General features: G+C 37.7%; 1 protein-coding gene across 2 annotated transcripts; it reads right to left on the bottom strand.

Moving 5' to 3' along the window:
* Nucleotides 1-8817: 8817 nt before the first annotated feature.
* Nucleotides 8818-16552, bottom strand: bloc1s5 (biogenesis of lysosomal organelles complex-1, subunit 5, muted). Of its 2 annotated transcripts, none has more exons than XM_053611922.1 (5): nucleotides 16305-16552; nucleotides 13600-13685; nucleotides 13296-13425; nucleotides 10057-10115; nucleotides 8818-9951 (listed from the first exon to the last, which is right to left on the bottom strand). In XM_053611922.1, the coding sequence occupies exons 1-5, from the start codon at nucleotides 16321-16323 to the stop codon at nucleotides 9778-9780; spliced, it is 468 nt and encodes a 155-aa protein (XP_053467897.1). In that variant the 5' UTR covers nucleotides 16324-16552; the 3' UTR covers nucleotides 8818-9777. The 2 variants fall into 2 exon arrangements, with proteins under 2 accessions (XP_053467897.1, XP_053467898.1); XM_053611923.1 differs by having other exon boundaries at nucleotides 13600-13682.
* Between the last annotated feature and the right edge of the window lie 2890 nt (nucleotides 16553-19442).

The raw sequence follows: 19442 nt of genomic DNA, 5'->3' as shown, positions 1-19442 counted from the left end.
TTTGCTTGGCCTAATGGGTTCACTACTTCAAAAGCATCTTGATAAATAATTAGTTTGAGACATACTGGGTTTTAAATGAAAAACTTGTTTTTGTATACCTGACCATCACCGACATCAAAAAACACATCTGCACATGGCACATGTGTATGCTGTCAACACAATTCTGCCATAGGTCAGACTCCAATAAACATTTCAAAGTCTCCTTTAAAGGAACATAGTAGGCAAACCTCACTGACCTTGTTTCATCTCTTCCTAAGTAAACCTTTATAGGTTCTGTGTATTTGAACATTTTTTTTTAAGCCTGAGTTCTTGAAATTTATTCTGAGTTCTTGAAATTTATTCAAAGTGTATGTCTGTCTCGGTTCATGTATGCTCTGCAGCTCTTCAACAATATTTTGTATAGTTGAAGCTGGCAGAAGAAACTGCCCGTATAATTTCAAGTAGAAAAGACACATATTTCTGAGAAACAGATCCCAGAAATTTTCTGAAAGGTGTACTTCACCTTCATCATCATCACCTTCAATCTCACTACATTTCTCTTTAGGGCTTGAAACTTCAGGTTCAGTTACAGAGGACTGAGAAACTGTCTCCTTATAAAGGTCACTTATATTTTGTACAGAACACTGCCTGTGCTTCCTGGACATCTGGGAAGTAAATGATGATTTTAAAGTGAAAGTACTGCTGCATCCTGTCACCAGACACCAACAACACGTCCTTCCACAATATATCCCTTTAAGTGAGTCGTTAGTGCTTTGACATCGTGGCACTGGCGTTGGCACATAAATACAGTATATTACATGTAAACACTGAGTACATCTTTGATAGCAAAATGTGTATCTGTCTTTTTATGTCTATGGTAAAAATGAGCCTTAAATGCTCCATATGTACAAAACGTTTTGTGGCAATCCGTAGCGATGCACTTGAACACACAACGTGGTTCATTACGATGAAGTTTGTAATGTAAAACATATTACCTTAAAGTTTGCACCGGGGTTCCACAGAAATGACAACTAAACATTTAAAATGATGTGAACAAGCACACACTGCACTGCACCGCTCTGTTAAACACCGAAATGGTGGGTTCATATCACGGACAGGACTTTTCAGAACTTGCAAGGCCAACTACAAGCGTTGCTTAGACATGTTTCTGCGTCATGAAAATAATGTGCATGAATGCAATTTATATTTCAAACCTGGCAATGCTAAGACGACTAAATCTTACTTACCAAACAGTCCATATAACGTTTATCTTACCTTATGTATTAACCAACCAAACTCTTTGCCCATCGGCACGTTGCATTTTAATTGGATGATGCTCAAGCGTTATCTTTTAAATACTTGTGGAATTTCTCTTCTCATCTTCAAATATATCCCTGAGTGCAGAGACAAAAAGCTTAACTTTCAAGCTTTGACTTTCAATATATTTTGTTTCAAACACAAAAAGTGAGTTGCTTATAATCAGTGTAGGAAAGCTGTTTTTCAGTGCAAGTTATGCTTAATCAACAGCATTTGTTGCATAATGTTGATTACTACAAAATATTGGTTTAACTCATCCCTCCTTTTCTTAACGAAATATCAAGGTTACAATGGAAGTGAAGGTGGACAAGTTTGTGAGGGTTTAATGACAGAAAATAAATCCTTATTTTATAAAAGTATTTACATTAATCTTATAGTACATGTGTACTATTTAAGCTGTAAATTGGTTTAAATTGATTTTAAGGTTGTTTTAGGGTTTGTTGACATTGCGTCTTCATGGCAACAAAGTTGTAAAATTGATTTTGTTAAATTAACTACCCAGAAAAGGTCAGTAGCTGATTTTATGGCATGAAAATCATGTTAATACACATTTGTTTATGTCCTGTGACTATAGAAACATTAGTGTTTTAACATTTACAGATTGACTCCATGCACTTCCACTGTAGGTGCCTCACTATTCTGTTTTTTTTAAAAAGGATTAAAAAATTTTTTTTGATTCAAAATAATTTTTTTGTGGTAATCAACATTATACAACAAATGCTGTTGATTGTGCTAAACTTGTATTGAACCAGGAATATTCCTTTAAATGCACACTGCACAGGAAACCAATAAAGTATGTGTAATAATAAGAAAATAATATAGCTGCAAGCAGCGATGACAGGCCCAAGCACTATGGTGCAATCGCCACCCTGTGGGTGTATGAATTCAATGCATAGTAAAGCGAGTGCTATAGAATAAAATAGACAAATATACAAAGAAAAGAGTATTAAAATTTGATGCGTTACCATGGCAACACTATTTAAGATATCAAAAATCCTTTAACAATTTATATCAGCCGTGTCTTGACATTATTTTGACCATAAGTTTGCAGCGATTCGGGTAAAGATAAGAAGACTATTACAAAGACACACTTCCTGCTGCCAGGTGGTGGCGCTTTAACCATGACTCACAATAGTCACATCCATGTGATCAGCCCCCAATACCAAACATACAGCTCAAGATATATATATATAGATTTCCCTTTTTTCACCATAAATTTATTGCCTCATCATGTCAAAACTGTTTGTGATTCTTTGTGTGATTGTGTGAGATTCTTTGCATGATTGTCTTGCCATAATGTTGACCAAATTTGGTGACAATCACATGTATACCCTAGAAGAAATAATTAAAAGTTCACCGCATGCACTTTTCACAAAATCCTGTTGGGCAGAGCTAATGATTGTCGTTCAAAAGTTGAAAGTTGCTCGGGTCGATGGGAACAATTTATGTACTGAATTTCGTACATATACGTACAAGTATGTACAATTTATGCACCAAGGTTTTGTATCATGTAAAAGGGGGCACTACAGAGGCCCCCACCACGCCCATGTGCTAACATGTTTTTTACTGTTAAATTAAATGTAGTACTCTGTAAAACAAATTACAATTTTTCACAGTAAATTCTATGGTTTTTGTATGTTTTGTAAAATATGGGTTTTTACTGTAGTATATCTATGGTATTTTACCGTTAAATTCATAAAAACATTTTTACAGTGTAGTAAACAAATGTATTTTTAAATATTTTTTTCAAGTGCAAAGTGAGTCAACTGCTTGTTGTCCCCTTTTTAGACGTGTTTTTGGTACAAGCAACAAATTGCCGTTGATTGATATTAGTGATCTTGCTGGAGTATATTTAGTAACCATATTACAAAGGGTATGGAGGGGCATTGGGGCAGTACCATTAAGGCATTTAAAAAGTAATAAGAGGATCTTGAAATCAATTCTGAAGGATACAGGCAGCTAGTGCAGGGATCTGAGTGTTGGAGAAATGTGATGTCTCATTTTAGTGTGAGTGAGTCAGGATTCATGCAGCTGCATTTTGAACTATTTAAATTTGTTAAATCGGTGTTAAATAAGATGCAGAGTAGTATGCAATCTACAATTAAACCGATAGGTGCTGTTAGGAACTTAGAGAAATGAATCATAACAAAAAGCCTCTATCAGAATATTGACCACCTACGGAATATTTATGTGTACACAAAAAGAATGAAAAGTAGGCATAATTCTGTGCTTTATCTAGTGAAGAATAATCTAATCGAGTGACATCATTCATCCATTGATTTCTCGTGATATCTTTGCATTTGTTCTACTATGAGCTGATGAGTTTAATTAGGTGTTTCATAAAAGAAACATCCAATGTAGTGTTGGGAAACACTGGTTCATGTCCACAAAACAAAATTTAGGGGTTAGGGTTTGGGACAGCCACCTCCCAATTGAAAGTACTCAATAAATGAAGATTTTATATATATTAAGCTTACTGATATTTTAAATATTATTGTGGGTTTTAATAGATAATAGAATGAGCTTAGTAAACATCTAGGATTTGAATACTTAAATGCTTTTTAAATGTGTTTTTTGGTTGGGGGACAGCAGTTTGCACCAATTCTGTAGAATGGCCCATTCATAATTTGGCACAGGGACAGTCCCATGTGTATAATTTTGCGTTGGAAGCAACCATGACACGCCCCAACCGGCTATAATATGACACAAATTGTCTCTTTGTTTGAGGGATGCCAACTGAGGTTTGAACAGACAATGGTATACAACTAGTGCTGGCAAGCTGCTGTCGAGCAAGGCATAGGTTTCTCTTTTCATTACTGAACCACTTTGTTCTCACCATCTCAGATACAACTTCTTCCTTCAGGGATACTGGTTCAACTGAGGACTTGCAGTTGCTTAAGGATCTGATATGCTTGCACTGATATGATAAGAGGCCACTCCTTCCATGTTAACTTGGTACTCATTTAATTCATGACTTTTCATTGTTCCCATGTCTTGTTCTAAACATGAAGAGGAGCACTGTGACCTTTTGCAACTTTAAGAACAGTAAATATGCCATTCGCCTTGTCAACACACTCGATTGTAAGATGGAATGCTGCGTTAATATCTTGTATTGGTTGTTCTGTGTGTTTGAGGTCCATGTGAGTAGTTATATCATACACTTTCTGTCAAACTGTCAATCAAAGTTGGGTGTGCTGATTTATGACCCTTTGTGCTTCCCTGACCGACATTTCTGTAGGTAACCTAATTTATGACCAAGGGTGGGGGTAACCCTATTGACTGTATCAGTGGGTCATTCTGGCACCTGCATGTCTGGGTCGTGTCCTTCCTTTCCAGAGGTGGGGATATGGGGGGATCTCCCCCAACAATGTGTTTATGTTTATGAGATTGTTGTGAAATCTGTTTCTCCCAGTATTAATCACACACAATGTATACCTTTTTTTTTGTGGTATAAGAGAATGTTTGTTTCTGAAATTACTTTTTGTGGTATTGTTTTATTTGAAGCTTAAGGATGGTTTAGGTCAAATATGTCTGAAAAAGTGTATCAAATGCTTAATATTGGGTATACGTTTGTGTTACTATGTTACACAGTTTGTGGCACACTTATTTTATGACCAGGGGTGGAGTGTAATCCTATCACTTTGTTTATGTTAATGAGTTAGCGTCTGGGGGGTGTTAATGTTTTTTAAATATCGGCTTAAAACATTGTAGTTAAAACCCAGAAGACAGTCTGCAACTATCTGATACAATGGCTGCTCCGAGAACTCTTAATATCCCTAGAAGACTGTCCAGCATTACACCTATAAGAGACTCTGATGAAAAGCGTGAGGAGTTAATTTTTGCTCCAAGAAAAAAACAACAATAAGGTGTTAGTTTTTCAATTTTCTTTATGAGAATGATGTTGTAAAGACGCAGATGTTTAACCCTGAGCAGGGCGTTACCAACTCCGGAGACCGTCTCTTAAGACCGCCCTCATACCATGATTATAAAAACGGGTTGGAAGGTGTTACAGTGGACACATATACAAGATGTCTCAAGATTCTGCATATGCCTGCTACAGCAACACCTCGGAGACAGCCCCGGCTTTGCCTGATGACAACGTATTAGATGCGAGATGTCCAGCATGATGTACAAGTGCCTTACGGACTGTGTCGATGTACCTGTCGCTGTAAACGGATGTGATGTTGAACCGAGATGATTAACAAACTTCATGAATCATATGTGTCTTGTGAGAGGTACGGTGTGCGATTGGTCTGCTTTGACGCATATGTGCATTAATGCATGCGATCCAATTTGGGCTTCTATCACAAAAATACTAGATCTTGTGTTAGTGATCAGACGTGTTAGAATTGTAGACATTTTATGTACGTGTACATATGTGCATGATTTATGTGTAATCCTTCGTCGAGAAATGAGCAGACTGTTGTACGTGAAATAATCAATACATTTATTGCATATATGGTTGAGAAAAACATATGTGTATAAAATTTCTACACTCCCTCGATGATGTATGATAATGTTTGTGATCTTTTACTGAAATAATTACCATTACATTTAAGAAAATCTGAGTTATTCTGTGGTGGAGGCTAAACTGTCGATATGTCGGAAGAAATGAAAAAAACATATTACACACCTTCTCACCCGGGTTCTTTAGGTGGAAAAAAAAAGTTTAAAAGATGGCATTTTAAAAGAAACAAGGATTTGTTTAATAGATAAACAAGTTTCAGATTGGCTCTCTATATGTACACACCTTAGCAGCGGTACGTAGAAATCACCCACGGTCTGGTATTCTATGATATCTGTATAAATATACATACTGTAAAACCCCGCATTAATGTCAGCCTGATAGGGCGCATAAGCATAGCACACTATGCTTTTCATGAGTATGGTTCGTAGTTTCAATAGCTACCCCTGGTTTTACTCCTAAAATATTGGTCATGATATATAAATATTGACAGAGCATGAAGCTCACCGACACTTTTTATAGATGCCTCAGCCAGAAGAAAAGCCGGAAAAAGCCAGAAAAGAAAAGCCAGAAGAAAAGCTGCCCCCTCCAATGGTTCAAAGGGATATTGGCAAAGGGACTCCAAAACCAGGGGAAAACTCCACACTGGAGAACGGGGAGAACAAGCCGGATTGAGGCACCTCACACCCTTTAAGAAACTGCAAACCAGGTTATGGGAGCACAAAGATGAGCCGTCTATAGGCGAATGGTGTGCAGGGATAGCCGCCACATAAACCTTTAAGGTGGAGGCTGCTCTACCACTATCCAAAAGACTTTGTAGGAAACCCAAAACCACAGAGATCGCACATCGTACAGGGTCAAACCCACGAGTCTCTTACCACGTACAAAAATCCATCGATAGGCATAAAGTGCTTGCGTGGAAGGAGACCTCATTTTGAGAACAGCGTGAACAACTGAAGGCTCACAGTCTGCTAAGAGGGAATCAGCCCGAGAGGCCACATCCATAACTGTAAACGGGCTGGGTTCGGATGACAAATGTGGCCGTCCAGCTGAGACAATAGATCTGTCCTGAGGGAAGCTGCCTTGGTCAGCAAGGTTAGGAGCGAGGGAAACCATGGTCTGGACAACCACCATGGTGTAATCAGAAGCACCCTATTCCTGCCTTGAGCAACTCTGTGAAGTATCTCCCACAGCAGGAATTGGAGGATAGGCATACAGGAGACAATCCGGCCAATCGTGTGATGGCGAATCCTGCCCCAGCGGACTGAAAGTTTCCATCTAGGCAAACCACAACGCGCAGTGAGTTGTGTTCTCCGAAGTGAATAGATCCACTTCCGCCAAACCGGACTCCTGCCAAATGTCCTGAACTACATCCGGGTGAAGCCTCCACTCGCCCAGATGGAGCCAATTTCTGGACAGAGCATCTGCAGCCTGATTGGCTATTCCAGGTAAGAGCTACAGTAGCACAAATTGCTGGATATGTTAACTGCTGGATATAATAGAAAGGTTTCAGAGCACACATCGCAGCTGGCTGCGTATGGGGTTGTCTAGCCACAGACCAGTCAGGATGCCCATGCTGACCCCTGTCCACTGCCGAAAGAGCCTCACAGCATCAGAACTGGACAATGGAGCAATGGAAGAAGGTGGTTTGATCTTATGAATAACATTTTCTTTTACATCATGTGCATTGCTTATCTAGGGAAAATGGCACCAGGATGCACCATGGGAGAAGGCAAGCCAGTAGAGGCAGTGTGATGCTCTGTGCAATGTTCTGCAGGAAAACCTTGGGTCCTGGTATTCATGTGGATGTTACATTGACACGTAACACCTACCTAAACATTGTTGCAGACTTAGTACACCCTTTCATCGCAACGGTATTCTCTAATGACAGTGGCCGCTTTCAGCAGGATAATGCACCTTACCACACTACAAAAATTGTTCAGGAATAGTTTGAGGAACATGACAAATAATTCAAAGTGTTGACCTGGCCTCCAAATTCCCCATATCTCAATCCGATCGAGCATCTGTAGGATGTGCTGGACTAACAAGTCCAATCCATGCAGGCCTTAACTCACATCTTACAGGATTTAAAGGATTTGCTGTTAACATCTTGGTGCCAGATACCACAGCACAGGTTTTGTGGAGTCCATGCCTCGATGGTTCAGAGCTGTTTTGGAGGCCCAAGGGGTACCTACAGAATATTAGGCAAGTGTACACTGATCAGTCATAACATTGTGCAGGTCCCCTTTGTGCCACCAAAACAGATCTGATCCTTAAAGCCCAATAATTTAAAAATGTAACGTTTAAAAAAAAAAAAATAGAGCCCTTGGTGGACCACAGCTAGCACCACTGAGAAAACCAGTCAAACTTAAAGTCCTTTTTACACCAGATGCAGTAAACAAACATGTATGATATGTATTAAATACAATGCTCATGCTATACTGTGCAGTTTAGCCCAATAATAAAAACAGCACGAGCTATTTATATTTCATCATCATAGGCTTGGCCAGCATTTGGTCAAAATTCCAAACTTTATGAAAACGTTACTTGCGATTAAACACAGAATCTCTTTGGGTTAATATGCTTTATTTTAAGTACTCTAGGAAGCACTACAGGAAAAGAATCCAGTTATGAATAGTTTGCTTCATTTGTTTTTGTACAGCCAACATGATTTGATCATGTTTATCTAAAGACCTGGAATAAAATTGATGAACTCACCGGAGCACAGGATTGAACACAGAATGCTGCAAGTATGAGGCAGCAATGCTATTAACTGCACCCCCGTGCCATGCATGAATTAATCATGTTCATTTAATAGCAGTCATTTCTTAATGTCAGCACCAACATCTTTAGTGTTGTTATGGCATCACATTAATAGTACGTGAATGGATCAGACTCATTGTACAGAATTCAAGCTAGTATATCGGATTTGATTTAAAGATTTTGTGTATGCAATGAAATCACATTTTGATTAATAATTAGGGCTGGGCAAAAATATCATTTCTACGATATACGATGTGCGCAAAAAAGTAGTAAAATAAACAAAAACATTAAACCAAGTTTGACGATACTTTAATGCCTACAAAGTCCAAAGATATTATTCTTTTTTTAAATTACGTAAAATCAACATCCATTCAGTACCATTTATGTGTAATTATTAAAAACATAAAAAAAATACATCACCATACCAAAGCTAAGTGTATCACAATCATTTATCATGATATCCATATTATATCAATATATCACCTAGCCCTATTAACAACTAAATATTTTTATGTAAACCACATGTACATGCAGAGAGTAAATAACACTTTCATACTGGTGGTTTATTCCAAAACAGAGCACGGTTCGCATGAAAAATTGTTAATGTGAAAGCTGTCACGTGAACTGGGAAGCCCACCGTGGTTCCAAACCAGAGACTACCTGTAGGAGGTGGTCTGAGAATGTGAACATACTCCTTCACAGGTTCCACACTTTTTCAGGAAATAAAGTAACCTGTGCATGTGTTTTAGTTGATGGCGACAGTATTAATTTCCACAACACACATGTTGTATGAATTTCAGGGGATTTTGTGGGACACAGAAAAGGTCCACTGCTACACATAATATCTCTTGCGCATAACAGGACCAATTTTTTTTTCAGTATAAATGGTGATTCGCGTTATGTTCTCCATGCGCGTTTGTGATGCTGGTAGATGAATGCAAATGCACCGGGGCTCAATACAATCAAGTGAGTCTGAAACCATACTGTTGGGAGGGTTTGTTGGGTGGCCACTGAGAACAATCTCATTCGGATTGCAGCAAACCTGCCCAGTGTGAAAATCACGTAAAGCGAGCATCATTCTATGTAAAACAAGTTACAAGCTTCCTTAGCCCTTCTCTATACTTTGTTCAGCAAATTGCTGTCAACACAACATAATTAGTTTAAATCACATCTCGTTGAAAGGTGGCCTGTGTCTGCAGAAAAACATTTTCTAACAAAAACATGTCCAAAAACAGGAACATCTGTGGAAGACATCAAAAGTGGGAGAACTTGGCAAGGTCTTTCTTCATCTCACTGTACTGGATACTAAGTCTGCCCACGGCTTTAGCATGCTCCTCGTCAACCTCCTCCTTTAACCGAGCCTGCTCTTTCAAGAAGTCCTCCCAGTCAGCTTTGCGCTTCTCCATACCCTCCTGAAGAATTATGCTCTACACACACACACACACAAATATTACTCCAGTCACAGAATTTAGTATGCACAATTGTATCTTATTTTAATTACTTTTCTATAAAGTAGTAGTATTTGGATTTACATGCTGGGTTTCTAGCTCCATCTGCTGGATTCTCTGCATCATATGATTTACTGCTTCCACTGTGTAAGAGAAAGCATACATTTTTCAATTATTCATTCAACAACTTATGATCTGTGGTTTTAATGCTAATAATTTTGTTTTTAACAGTAGAAATACTATTTGTTTCTCTAACTGGCTAGTCAATACAAGTGTGTGAAATCATTAAATAAGTACATAATAGGGCTGCACGATTATGGCCAAAATGATAATCCCGATTATTTTGATCAATACTGAGATCTCGATTATTTATCACGACTATTCATTGATTTTAGGGACAACATATTTTTATTGTACAAACAGACCACTACTTTCACCTCCATGTTGTGCTACATTCCTGCTAATTCTTTGCATGAAATTAGACTGGTCCTTAAAATGCATCGTCTCATAGAAGCAAAATATAAATAAAATTGTACCCAAAATATAGGATAAGTAAAAATAAAACTGCCATCAACCAAATGAAAATATGCAATTAAATATAATAATATGCAACCAAATGAAAACAATTCAGGCCTATGTAGAAAAGGCAGTAACAGTGTTTACAGGAGGAGAGACGCAGCCAAATCACCCAATAGAGTGGTGCAGGGATGACGTCATTTTGTACTGGTACCCGGAAGTTACCATCACACTGGTTCCCTCGACAAAAACCCAATAGGATTTCCACATAGGCTTTTGGATTACTGGAAAAAATAAGCTCTGTGATCAACAAAAGTTTACAATACTAGCATGTTCTGTCCATCAAGATAATTTTCACAAACCAACACATTTATGAATTTTGAACCTAAATACAATCGCCAGAAATAAAAAGCTAACCGTACGCTATAAACGAACTACCCCACTGTCGTTCGACTTCAACGTCACCATCACCAAGCTTCCGATAACTTTTCCAAACTTGATTAAAAAATTTTCCATAATACGGATTCACTCTGTGGATGAATCTTTATCCACGTTTTTTTGGGGGGGAATTGTGCCCAGCACACCTGAACCAGTTTCAGGGATCTACAGTAACAATTTCTATACAATTCCAAAAAATTTAGGAGCACAGTCGAAGTTTAGGTTTTTGGGTTTTTTTTTTTTTTAGAGATGGTAACGTTAACGTGCTACAATATAACACACAAGTATGAGAAACCTTGAGCTTGTCAATTATGACAGAATTTAGGAACATTGTGTGAGCCATGACAAATTAATTTACCTTCCGATAAACTAAATGTAATATTTTCAGTTAATTTTATAGACTGTATGCAAAAAACAACCGTTAACCTGTTCCACCTTGTAAACAAATACAATAAACATTAATGTTCAGTGTTTGAAGTCTGCTCCTCTTAAATATATTTAAAGCTACACTATTAGACATTTTCCGCTGTCATGGTTCTGGGCTGGAGTCAGTTCTCGAACCACTCTGCGTATATTGTGTATATATCTGAATAATCTCATATAGTATGTGATTGGGTGAGTTCATCTACCCGTCAGATGGGAAGCGCTTTAGTTTAATGGTGTTCATTAGGAATGCACCGATCAGGATTTTTACGACCGAAACCGATCCAGATACCAATCTTATTCTGTTTCAGCTTTAATCAGGAGGTCCGTCATAAACAGATAAATGTAAGCTCTCTGCTCACTGTCACTGTTAATTGAATTAAAATAATAGCAATGATAAATACTGTTGGTTAATTGATAAATAAACAAGCATAAAATATTTATTTTTAAATATCTTAAACAATAAAGAGTCCTAATTAAATGTGTAACACAAAAATTATCCATATTAGGAAAAAGGCTAATAGCTTTCTATGGAAATAGCTTACTAAGCTTAATGTCAAATTGATAATAAATGCAACCCATAGTAATCAAGCATTATTTCATTTCTCATTTTATTTATATTTTATAAGTTATTATAATATCTATTTTTATATTAAATGATTTATTTATAACTAAGCACATTTTCTGTCTTTACATTTTAGTGGTTTTATTTTTGTTTATCAGTTGTTCCTTTAAGATGGGTTCCCCATTACAGTGTCCATGTCTGCTGATAATATTGCGTTTTTTGGGGGATTAAATCAGAACATGGAAACTGGAGTTGACTTTTCTAGTGATATCTGGCAACCGTGAGTTTAAATGAAGTCAATGCTCTAGTAGAGTTGGTGTAGAAGGAGAGCAGCAGCATACTGTATGTTTACAGACTGAACAGTTACTACGCTTGATTATGATTGGTGAAGAATTATTTAATAAAGTTTGAATTAAACCCACCTTGTAGCGTTAGCATTATTTTTAATTTACTCCGCCCGACGCCGCTGTGTCTACACGAGCAGGTCACAGTCGCAGTTTCAGGTCATTTTGCGGGATCAATAAAAGATAGCAGTTTGTGAGATCGGGAAGTTGAAGCAGATGATGTACAGAGTTAGTTGTCATCATAATGGCTTCTCTGCAGTATTTACACACTTGTTTGGCTGACTGAGGTGATGAAAAGCAGTGCGAAAGTAACTGTTGCGCGGTGTAGATATGTAAATATTTATTCACAGTCGCACAAAGTACTTTTCAGTCGCAAAAGCGTGATAGTGTCATGATTTCCGAAGCGAAGCTGGCAGCTCGAGGGCTAAAATGCTAACTCCTTTTTCAGGTTTTGGCATTACAAAATGACGTCATCCCTGCGCCGCGCTATGGTGATTGGTTGCAAGTTTAAGAAGCACTTGATTGGTGAATATCGTCACCATCATCAATAACGCAGTCGATCATGTAATCGTGGGCAGTCAAAATTGTAAGCGCGATCGATATTCGATTAATTGTGCAGCCCTAGTACATAAAACATTTTTATAATTATAACAATATACAATATATTATATAATAATTACAGCAAATGTTTACACATTTTCACAAATTATCCTTAAATTAAGGTTATGATCAAACTAGTTCAAACCACCACTACTTTTGAATAATGTCATTTCAAGATGCTTGAATATTTTCCATTCATTCATCTTTACTAATCGCTCGTCTGGGTCATGGTGGATCCGGAGCCTATCCCAGAAACACTGGGTGTAGGGCAGGAATACTTTAATGGGACAGCAGTCCGTCACAGGCCACCGTACACATACAAACTTTAACTGAAACTGTAGCAATAGAATCCAGCCACACAGGGCCACATTCAAGCCATAAAAGAAGTTATTGAATCTTGTGAGATTGATGAAAAAATGTATGCTTTTTCTACATACAGCAACTGAGAGCGTCAAGTAAATTTGCTTTCATGGTCTTGGTGCATCTGGGCAGTACTTGTTCTTCGGTCTCAGTCACCAACTTGTTCAAGTTTTCTAGTAGACGGCACTCCCTAAAGCCCCGCTTTTCCTGTAGAACAAAAATATTCACTAGTATTGAATGGAAGGAGTAGGTTTACACGTGCTTCCACAGCCACACACATGCAAACACAATAGTGCTTCATAAAAAATGTAAAAAGTTATAAAAATGTGAAAAGCTCTATAAGATTAGTCCTGAAGCAAATGAGTACAAAACTTTTCTCACCTCAAATTCTCTTAAAAAGTACCTGATCTCTCCTTGTAAGACTGGCCTATGGTCCAGTAACCTTGACTGAATGTCACCAACATCTGCTGATATTAAACAAATGTATATCAAATTGTACACTCTACAATTATTAAGTTATTTTTCTTTACAGATAAATAAGCCTAACCAGTAGCCAATTTTCTTTAATAAATTCACAGATGCAAACTGTAAGATTGAGTACTGTAAAATAAGTAGTTACAGTGCCTGAAAAGCACTGTATTGTTATTACTAATACTACTACTTATTATTAACACTTTTCTATGATGAATACAGCCCAAAATGTTTAACATACAGACTCTGTTCAAACTGTGCTTCGAAAAAAATCCCCCAAAATAAATACCCCTAACTATTAAATGTGCCAAATGCAAAAATAAATACCCCCTCAATGCAAAGTACTCCCAAATAAAAATCCATCTCATTGGTAATACCCCCTACCACCAGAAACTGCTGTATGCCCAAAACTTAAAAACAAATAGCCCCTCAGTCTTAATGCCCTAAGAAAATACAAATAGCCCCTCATTGCTAACTGCCTCAAACCCAAAAATAAATGGATACAGCACCATGCTAAATTACCCAAACATACAAATAAATTCCCCCAAACACATAAATACACCCATGACAGCTAAATGCTCCCAAACCCAAAAAATGACCATTTGTAATACCATAGGAACACCCTAGCATCCATCTGTGATACCATTGCAACTGCTACTGCAACTTTTATGGAGAAAACCACACAATTTGGCAGTGACCTGAATGAAGCACAAGAAAAGGGGCAAAACGAGAGCAGGAGAGGGGAAAGGGTGTGGGAGAAAAAGGAGAGGAGGAGAGCAAGGCAGTATGCTGGCAGGTGATGCTTGCATTATTTTAAATGGGAATGATTTAAATGAACAGATAAAACAATCAAATCAATTATCAATTTATAATTTATAATGCATTTGCTATTTATCATAAATTGGTAAAAAAGAATTCTTATTTTGAACAGATTCATATATTGGTCTATCAAGGTGATTTGCCTAGAACTATGATACTTACAATAGTCCTTCTCTACATAGTCATCATTTGTGAATTAACAGTAGGCCTAGACCAGATTCTGAAGAAAGTTGGTCACGTATCAATTGGAGGCTACTAAATCAAACTGTATTGCATCTTCTTACAACCCCAATTCCAAAAAGGTCCATTCCATATGCACTAATGCACCCCCATACCATCAGAGATGCAGGCTTTTGAACTGAGTGCTGAAAAAAAGCCAGATGGTCCCTCTCCTCTTTAGTTTAGAGGATGCGGCTTCCATGGTCTCCAAAAAGAATTTAAAAAGTCGATTCATCTGACCACAGAACAGTTTTTCACTTTGCCTCAGTTCATTTTAAATGAGCTTTGGCCCACAGAAGATGGCAGTGTTTCTGGATCATATTCACATATGTGAATATATTCTACATATTCTACTTTGCATGACAAAGCTTTAACCAGCATTTGTGGATGGCACGGTGAACTGTGTTCACAGACAATGAGTTCTGAAGGTGTTTCTGAGCCCATGCTGTGATTTCCATTACAGAATCATGCCTGTTTTTTTTAAATGCAGTGCCACCTGAGGGCCCAAAGATCATGGCCATACATTACTGATTTTCACCCTTGTCCCTTGCTCACAGAAATTTCTCCAGATTCTGTGTATCTTTTGCTATTATGTATTGTAGATGATGAGATATGCATAGCCTTCGCAATTTTACATTGAGGAACATTATTCTGAAATTGTTCCACAAATGTAGACACAGTTTTTCACAGATTGGTGAACCTCTGCCCATCTTTACTTCTGAAAGACTCTGCCTCACTAAGATATTCTTTTTATACCCGATCATGTTACTGAACTGTTGCCAATTAACCTCCAGCTGTGTCTTTTTAATAACACTTACTTTTCCAGCCTTTTGTTACCCCGTCCCAACTTTTTTGAGATATGTTACGGCCATCAAATACAAAATTACCATTTCCCCCCCTTAAAATGGTACATTTACTCAGTTTAAAAACATTTGATATGTTTTCTATATGAAAACATATGAGTTTAGGAGATTTGCAAATCACTGTACTCTGTTTTTATTTACATTTTATACAGTGTCCTTGTCCCAACTTTATTGGAATTGGGGTTGTACAATCAGTGGATTGATGCATTACGAATCAAAATCGCACCACGTGGCAGCCTGACGTTCAGATGACAAATATAGGTTTTTGTTTTGTTTTTTTGTTTTTTTTTTTTTAATGCGCTTTCAGCTGCATTGCACAGTGATAGAGAACTGCTCACAGCTTGCTCTCTCTTTTTTATTGGGGGCAGAAAACATAGATCTAAAAAAAAAGTTGCTGATAAAAGAGTAAACAGCATTTTTATGCTTCCATTAAGGCCATGATTCTCTTATGGTAAGATTTTTTCCTGTGGTAGATGCTTTGTTTTCTTAGGTTGACTTCTGGTAAATTACTTGCCTACGATAAGTAAAAATCAACTAAGTTACTAAGCCAAGTTACTTTATTCCTTTCACTAACGTACGATGGGACTAGCTTAAAGGTAATAGTCGAATTCCTTTTGTACATTTACCATTAACGAAACAATTTGGCTTAGTTATAACGTTTCAATAAAACTGTCTTGTAACTGACAGTTCTCATGTGTTGCCATTCTTACCTACCGTGAGCTATTTTGTCCATGTTCACAAGACGTCAGTAAAAGAAATAATAATGACTCCTAAAGCATTTGTTTATATCCGACCTTTTTGTTATCAGCTTACACAAATCAAGATTATTTACAATACGTGATACTAAAATATCACGCTTTGAAATAATAAAATAAAATTTTAATTGGCAAACTACTAACAAAAGACTTCCAACAACAATAGCTAAACGGCAACAACTTCTTCTTCTTCTTCTTCTGTTGTTATTATGGCGGTTGGCAAACCAGCTAAAATGGCGCATTACCGCCACCAACTGGACAGGAGTGTGAAGAATTGACAGAGAGGAAAATAATAATAATAATAAGCAGAAGAAAAAGAAGAGGAAGAAGAAGAAGAAGAAGAAGTAGTTTTTATTATTTATATTTTGCTATCCAATTCTTCATATACCATGCAATGTAGTATTAGATGCTGTCTCTTCTTGATTACAATTCATATATAATCCTGTTTCATGTTTTCCTATTCTTAGTAACGACTTAAACTGGAGGGTCCAATTCGGAGACGAGTTATTACAGTAACTTCTTTCTGTTGTTAATTACTATTATGCTTATACCTACTTGTTTTTGTATACTGTAAAATTGTCTCCCACTTATTTCTTTATCCCATATATCCTGCGATCTTTTATTCACAAAATTCTTTATTTTTTCCCTTTACCTCATCTTTACTCAGCGTTATTTGAAAATCTACTTCTGAGTGACCAACTGCTTGTTTTGCCAATCTATCAACCATTTCATTCCCATGTAACACCCCCCCCCCCCCCCCCCCCCATTATGTTCTAAAGATCTCATATATAAGTCTTGCCCTGACTTGGACTTTCTACTTCAAAAGCTGAAAGCGAGTCAGAGCATAGGACAACTTTCAACACATTGAAAGGCTAAAATAATGCTACTAGTTCTCTAGTAAATTCTTAGAGACTGTGCCTGCACTGCTTCAATTTCTTTAATTAATGTTGCTGATGCACTATACACTATGCTTCCACAGTCTAATGCAGACCTGATCAATGCACAAAATATTCTCTTTAATTGAACTTTCACCCCATTCAACTCCTGCTAAACATCTTAATATATTTATTCCTTTTTTACATTTATCTATAAGTCCTTCACATGTTAACCTTGAATCCATCCAGACCACTAAATATCTAATAACTGGAACCTGTTCTAGTATTTGCCCATAAAGATATACCCAATTTTGTTTTAATAAAATTATAATAATATTAAAAACCCATCTTTGTGCAACCTGTGAAACACCATGAAAATGGCACACAAGAAATGGTAATACTGAACTGGGCAACGCAATGCGTCCATTGGGGCAATGAATAATACCATCTGAGGCAAAATTGCAATGTCAATATCATGAGGTGAACATGCATGCGTGAACAAGGAAAAAACAATGTTATGATCAGTGTATGGCGATGATGAGCCCTCTTTGGTGGCCCATTTAGCCACGTCACACATAATTGGTTAAATAGTTAGGTACCGAGTGGCACAGAGAATAGTCTTATAGCCAGAACAATGCTGTGCAGTCATATGTTGTGTTTGGATGTTATTAAGAATAGAGATTACCTGATGTTGCACATGTAGGGTAAGCAGATGTGAGAGAACCAACTTTCCAGGATCAGAGATGAGCAGAGCAGAGGATGCTACTGAGTGCAAGCACGCAGGCATGCCCTGAGCCACAGGGTCAAGGGTCTTGGACAGATAAGCTACTGGATGATAACCTCTGCCATGCTCCTGGGCCATGACCCCTGTGACCGTTCTCCTGTCCTCCAACACATACAGTTGAAAAAGAGACTGATAGTCTAGCAGACCTAACTCAGAGACTGCCTGAGATAACAAAAAGAATGCATCATTTCCTTTGTCCCTGTAATGGTGTCAGGTTGGTCTGTGATACAACATTGCCTGAGCACCTTGTCATGATGTGAACAGTCAGGAATGTGCTGATGACAATAGTTTATTATTCCAAGGAAACTGAGCATACCTCGTTTCATTGATAGAGGTGAAACATCAAGAATGATTCTCAGATGATCTGCAGAGAGACGTTGTTCACCTTTGCTGATGCGACAACCCAGATAACACACCGTGGTGAGGCAGAACTGGAGCTTTGAGAGCGAAACCTTGAACCCACATTGTGCCAGGAGCTTCACTGAGCCATTCTGACATGTCAATGTTAACAGCTGATAATAGGATGTCTTCCACATACTGCAAGAGGGCACACACATCTGGGAGAACCAGTGAAGAGAGAGCTGCATGCATGGTGGCAGAGAACATGGTATAACACCAAATTTTGTGACCATCATATTCTGTGACCGTAGTTGGCATTGTTGTCACTGTGCAGCTTGAACTTGATTAAACAGATGAGTTCGCTACGCAAACAGCGTAAGTTCAGATTGTAAGCAAATGAAGGTGAAAACTGTACGGAACATTTGTTTAGAAATGCTGGATATTTACATCATAAATCTCATCTGCTTGTCACATTAGATTAAATGCAGTGTAGTTGTTTGCAAAGTATCCTGTTCGTGTGTTTCAAACATGACAGACAACCGTTTAATGATGTTTATGAAGCTGACATCACACAGACAACTTTAGGCTACTATATTTAAAGGGGCCATCTGGATATGTGACCTCACTGTTACATGGCTGAAAATGTCTGACATACCAGTCAAACTCTCTCAGGTGACTTATCTGTCCTTCCCATGTATAACCAAAAGACAATCACCGCTCTGGTCATAAGCTGGACCTGGACACAAGAGGTCACACATTTTGAAAGCTGTCATCACAATATGTGACCTCACTGTTACATGGCTGAAAATGTCTGACACACCAACCCAATCATCTCAGGTGACTTCTGTTAACTTCTCATGTATAACCAAAGACGATCACCGCTCTGGTCAACAGTCCATGTACTTGGGTAAATAAGTTATTTTTAAAATAAGGCAGTCCATTACTGTACTCTGATCATCCCTGTACATGGCATATCTTTCTAAGAGTAGGATACATATGCATAACATCTGCATGTTGCACGGTATCTCAGATTTTTACCCTAAAAATGTTGCTGTATTATTATTATCCTTGTTGTTACAGATCCAGTGTGGCGTGTGCC

Source organism: Ictalurus furcatus, chromosome 23 (assembly GCF_023375685.1).
Source record: "Ictalurus furcatus strain D&B chromosome 23, Billie_1.0, whole genome shotgun sequence".
Classification (NCBI taxonomy): domain Eukaryota; kingdom Metazoa; phylum Chordata; class Actinopteri; order Siluriformes; family Ictaluridae; genus Ictalurus; species Ictalurus furcatus.
Note: the sequence above shows the minus strand (reverse complement) of the source record. Positions and strands in the feature narration are given on the sequence as shown.